Source organism: Lactuca saligna, chromosome 9 (assembly GCF_052625555.1).
Source record: "Lactuca saligna cultivar CGN05327 chromosome 9, ASM5262555v1, whole genome shotgun sequence".
In the NCBI taxonomy this organism is placed as follows: Eukaryota; Viridiplantae; Streptophyta; class Magnoliopsida; order Asterales; family Asteraceae; genus Lactuca; species Lactuca saligna.
Window position 1 is genome coordinate 141,855,057 of NC_136425.1, and position 5,548 is coordinate 141,860,604.

A 5,548-nucleotide genomic window follows, 5' to 3' on the forward strand; every position below is an offset into this window, starting at 1 on the left:
TGATTTATATCTCCTTAATCTCTCAGTGTAATGTGATTTCATATCAACACCTGTGATATAAATAAACTGAGTTTGTCAGGTTGGGAATCCTGGTGAGTACATAGGGTTTTCAACCCACAATAATATAATTATTATGTTTAATCTTCAAACAATTAATCAACCCAATTGCCCATCCCCATTATATTCTTTACTCTTAAAGATCTACCCTAAAAATCATCTATTCCTCGTTCATTTATTCCTAAGGATTATCCTAAGGAATTGGCATGAAGTCCATCGTCATCGGGTTTAGGCACCAAGTCTGCATAGTCGCCAGGGTTTATACACAAACACTAAGTTCGCATAGTCTCTAGGGTTTAGGTACTAAGTCAGCATAGTCACCACGGTTTTGACATCAAGTCTGCATGATCGCCAAGGTTTAGGCACTAAGTCTGCATAGTCGCTAAGGTTTAGAGTACACCAGATGAACACATCATTCACAACACCTACAGATTGCGAGCCTGCTAGTATTCCACTGGACTGTCTGGAATAGTCTATGGTTGTCATCCTTACTCTGCTAGATGTCAGATCCATCATTTGGGTAAAAGGCTTCTCTCATTGTTCCCCTATCACCCTTATCTCATGGTCTATATCACATCTCATCTCATCATCCGACACATATTTCATCTACCCATGTTTTATCCAACATATTTTGTAGATATAAAATACATATATAGTTTAATTCATTTGAAGCATGTATAAAATCATTCATCCAACATAGACAACAAGTATTCAGATAATATGCACACATAGCAAGTAATTTATATAAAATACTTCGTATCTATGTGTAAGATGAAAATAATTATGCACTCCCCTAATAAGGTGGTGATACGGTTCTCGGACAACACTTCGTTAACTTTAAAACAATTTCCTTCGACTAAACCTAGTATCATTACTAACGTTTTACCGAGACTAATTAATAGTATATTTATTATTATTATTATTATTATTATTATTATTATTATTATTATTATTATTATTATTATTATATAAGCGTTAAACAATACTTTTCACCCACTATGTATAGACATGGGTCAGACATGAAACACCGGAGGGCAAGATCATTTTGGCATATAGCACTTCTAAATCCAGTAACCCAAGCGGCCCTCCAAACCAGATTCCCCGTACCATGAGTGGTTAAAAAGATATTACAACAACACTTATATAACCCATAATAATAGCCTAAATAATTACCATAAGGTCCTATTAATTAAAAGCTATATTAAAAATAGTGTGGGTGTATTTCACTTACAACAAGTTTTTCGAACACCGAGTTTTGCTTGGAGTAGCGTTTCCGAACCGAAAGACCCATTTTCTCGGGACTCCGGCAGCCTCGTGGCTTCCTTAGGGTGCTAGGGGTTTACCTAGGCTTAGGAGGGGTTAGGGGGCTTTGAGAGAGAAAGTAGAGAGAGAAAGAGAGGGTGAAAGGTGTGAGAAATATGAAGGATTCACCATTTATTTATAGGGGTTTTATCGTAGAGTTGTCTCTAAGCTTCATCCGTATCTTCTGCGTACGACCTCCGTTTTCTACGTTCTTTATATCCACACGTTAGTATTTACAAGTACTACAACTTTCATTTATACCTTGTTGGCCAATTCTTATTTTATCTCAGATTTACAAATATGCATCGAATTCGCTGCGCTTGAAAAGTGGACACTAAGATTCGTCCATATCTCGCATACGAACTCCGTTTTTTACTGTCTTTCTATCGTTTAACTCCTATTAACGATATATTCATTTCTTATTTCGATTATTTTGGCTAAATATCGAACGGTCTAAAATTCGAATTTCCAGGCTATCTACTGTTATGTTAAATCTTAGAAATATCATAACTTCCTCATAAAAGTCAGATTTTGACGTTCTTTTTATGCACACTCTTGGTTTAACATATTCTATGACTTTCTTTTAGATCGTTAAGGCTAGAAAGTATTTTATCGTAAATTCACTTTTTATGATTCCCGGTGTCGTACCAGTTTTTTCGTAAAACTTCGACGTGTCATAGCTTCTTCGTTATAACTCGGAATTCGACGTTCTTTATATGTACGGAACCCTTGTGACATATACTATAACTTGATTAAGATTATTTATTTTAAATAATCTTCTATTAAAAAGTCATTTTTGATGATTATCTCCAAATTAACTAGTCCGAATCTGCAGGCGTTACATAGCAACTCATTTATATTTTTTTGGACCTAAATACCCTTAATGACCTTGATTGGCCACAGCTAGTCCTCGCCGTCCTCACCTAAAGAGAGTCCTCACCGAAACCGGAATATATATATATATATATATATATATATATATATATATATATATATATATATATATATATATATATATATATATAAGATCATATTTAAATATAGTAAATATATAAAATTGAAATGTTTATATTAAAGAGTAATTATAATACATATAAGTTCAAGGGTTATAACTGTAACTATGCAACCCACTCTTTATAAATATCGATCCATCAGTGATATATCATATATTGACACACTTTTAAGATAAACATCAGTTATTGATAGACAACTACAAATCGTTTTGAACCACATTCATCTTGATCATGGGCCTCGCTGCTTCTGTTACCGATAAACCTGAGGTTCGCTTGAAGTTATATTGTATTTATGTTTTTGAAAACAGAATTTTTTGTTTGTATGCTTGATTTATTTGATAGAACATAACTACGATTTACTGCCTCTATGGCCAAAACCCAAATCGTTTTGCTGAATTATGTTGATAGTAGTTTCAAAATGTTGTTACCGATTGTTTGGGTTCTTTTGATCCTATCAAAACCAACAGCAAAGCTTTTATGACGAATAAATTAGTTTTACAAGGACTAGGTAAAATTTCTCAAACCCAAGTAATAATTCGTCTCATTTTCCAGAAAATAGTTTAATACCAGTTAGATATACGTTACCTGTGTAGTATAATCGACGCCTGATTTCTGAAACTTAAACAAGAAACATAACATAATGAGTAGAGAATTGATTTGCTTATGGTTTCTTGTTTTCATACAAAAGGTTCAGAGCGAAGAAGATAAGCTGAAGCACCTGGACTTTGTCGAAGATGCTATGCAGGAAGCAGTTGGTATTGCATCAAAAGTATACGATTATGTAAAGGACAAAGTTGGTACTCTACCTGGCGTCGAGACGATAGAGACTACTGTCAAGAGTGTTGTTGGCCCTGCTATTGATAAGTTCCAAGATGCCAATGTTGAGGCCCTCAAGTTTGTTGATCGTAAGGTCAGCTTTTCTTCCTCTTTCCTCTACAATCTATCAACCTAATCTTCTTTAGATTCAGTACAACATGTTATGTTTTTTTCACATGCCAAACACAAGGAAAAGATCAAAAGAATATGTTCTTTTTCATTCTATAGATAATGATCTTCTTGTGACGTGCTTTCAGGTTGACGAGGTACTTCCTTCTGCTGTGAAGGACATAACAACTACAGCCAAAAGCTTGTCAACTGAAGTGGTCTCTGACGTCAAGAATAATGGTTTGGTGGAAACTGCCAAAGAACTGTTAGTAAAAATCGAGCCAACTGCTGAGGAATATGCTTCTTCAGCTTGGGAAACTCTTAATCAAATCCCCCTTCTCACTAAAGTCGTTAACGCTTTTGCACCTGCAGCCACTTTGGTTGCTGACAAGTACAACGAGACTGTGCAGCAAACAGCAGATGAAGGGTACAAGGTTTCTTCATTCCTGCCATTGGTGCCCACTGAGAAGATTGCGAAGGTATTCACCATTCCTAAAGCAGAACCAGCGGATGTTGCTGGAGGAGAAGAAGCTGCGGAGGTTCCTGGGGTAGAGGGAGAAATTGTGGAGGAAGATTGATTGGCATTGATGTGTATGGTGACGTGGTTTTATGTTCATATTGTAAGGTACGTGTCAAGATATAATATGATGGTTTATATAGCCGTGTATTTCTTTTGTGAAGTGTGTAAAAGAAGTGGTCATGTCATGTCACTAGTTTCGGGCTTTCGAAGAAAATATGTATGTTCATGGTCCCATTTATTGTCAACAAAATTATACGTAAGAGTTAATGTATACGAAAATCGTTTATGTTCATAAGTGTTGGACTATTCTTGGAAAAATATAGTCTCAATTTTGGTTTCTTTGATCCCTCTCTCTTATGGTGGTCCAAATTTCAATAGTTGTTACATGCTACTATTTAGAATGGTTATTACGGTGGTATATCAGTGTTATATCGGTTTTTTAATATTATGTGTAATTTATATTATGTATTTATAAAAAATTTGTATATTAAAAATATATAAAAACATAATATAATTTATATATAATATTCTAATATAGTAATTTAGAAATAAAAAGTATCAAAATGTTATGGAGCTCAAGTTGTTTATGGTTTCTAAATACTGAAACAGACGGAAAACTAAAGTTGTTATTTGTTGATTTATAATTTAATTAATTATATTTATTATTTGTACTTATAAAAACAAAAAGTGTAATGGACTAGTTATAAATATAAAGATTTAATATTGAAATAACATAAAATCGTTTTTTTTATTATTAATTTTTTTGTCAAAATAGCCTAATATGTACGAAATTGTAAAAAGAAGTATAGCGTCGCTATAGCGCTGTTGAGGTGTACGGTAAATAACGTCGGTAATAGCACTACCACTATAAGTAAACGCTATTTCAAAATAGTAGTTCAGTAGCACCGCAAAACGTTATATCACCGCTATAACGTGCTTTTGATAGCATACATTGTACTATAGATTTTTATTTCCAAACAATTTGACATAAACTTAATATATGTAGACAAATACCCAAATTCCACGTGATATACACCCCTAGAAACCGCTCAATTCCGACAGCCACTTCCGTAGTTAATCCATCACAAATTAGTAACAAAAATCCGATAAGAAAGTTCCATGATATTTTGTGATGTGCCTTCTTTAATGGCATACTGCTTTACCGACAGATGTCAATAATGTTTTATTTTTTCAACAGATACTTTTAGTGAAAGGTGTTTACTGACGGTTTTTATGGCAATTATTCCGTAGGTAAAATGCAATTTAAAAAAAAAAAAAAAAAAAAAAAAAGAATAATACGAAATATAATCCAGATGCAATAAGAAAAACCAAATTTACAAGTTCAACCTTAAATCTAATATACACAAATCTAAAATTATCCGATGCAACACAAGTTGTAACAAATGTAATAAAGATAAGTTCAAAACTTTCTAAAACAATAACCCTAAAAAAAAGTCGGTTGTCGGGAGGTTTACTCATTGGTTTTATATGTTTTGCTTTTAGTGCTTGCAGCTTTTTTATGTTTTCCGTTCTATTTTCATTTGGATTTGTACATCTTCTTTTACTGTTCGTTCCATTTTCATTTGTGTTTGCAATTCTTAACAAAAACAAACATATATAACGTAAACAAAACAATATATGATTCATCAAACAAATGTTAGAAAATCATGTCATATTTGTCAATATTATAAGAGATTTGATGTCATTTATCAAGTTGTGATAATCTTTATTA

At 33.1% G+C, this 5,548-nt stretch overlaps 1 protein-coding gene across 1 annotated transcript; it reads left to right on the forward strand.

The window, feature by feature from the left end:
• Positions 1-2,503: 2,503 nt before the first annotated feature.
• Positions 2,504-4,111, forward strand: LOC145018444 (stress-related protein-like). The gene is made up of 3 exons (XM_078976332.1): positions 2,504-2,639; positions 3,061-3,282; positions 3,446-4,111. The coding sequence occupies exons 1-3, from the start codon at positions 2,604-2,606 to the stop codon at positions 3,872-3,874; spliced, it is 687 nt and encodes a 228-aa protein (XP_078832458.1). The 5' UTR covers positions 2,504-2,603; the 3' UTR covers positions 3,875-4,111.
• The last annotated feature ends 1,437 nt before the right edge of the window (positions 4,112-5,548 follow it).

Coding starts and splice junctions, on each gene's coding strand:
- LOC145018444 (XM_078976332.1), top strand. CDS start 2,604: ATGGGCCTCGCTGCTTCTGTTACCGATAAACCTGAG. Junction 2,640..3,060: donor CTGTTACCGATAAACCTGAG/GTTCGCTTGAAG, acceptor TTCATACAAAAG/GTTCAGAGCGAAGAAGATAA. Junction 3,283..3,445: donor TCAAGTTTGTTGATCGTAAG/GTCAGCTTTTCT, acceptor ACGTGCTTTCAG/GTTGACGAGGTACTTCCTTC.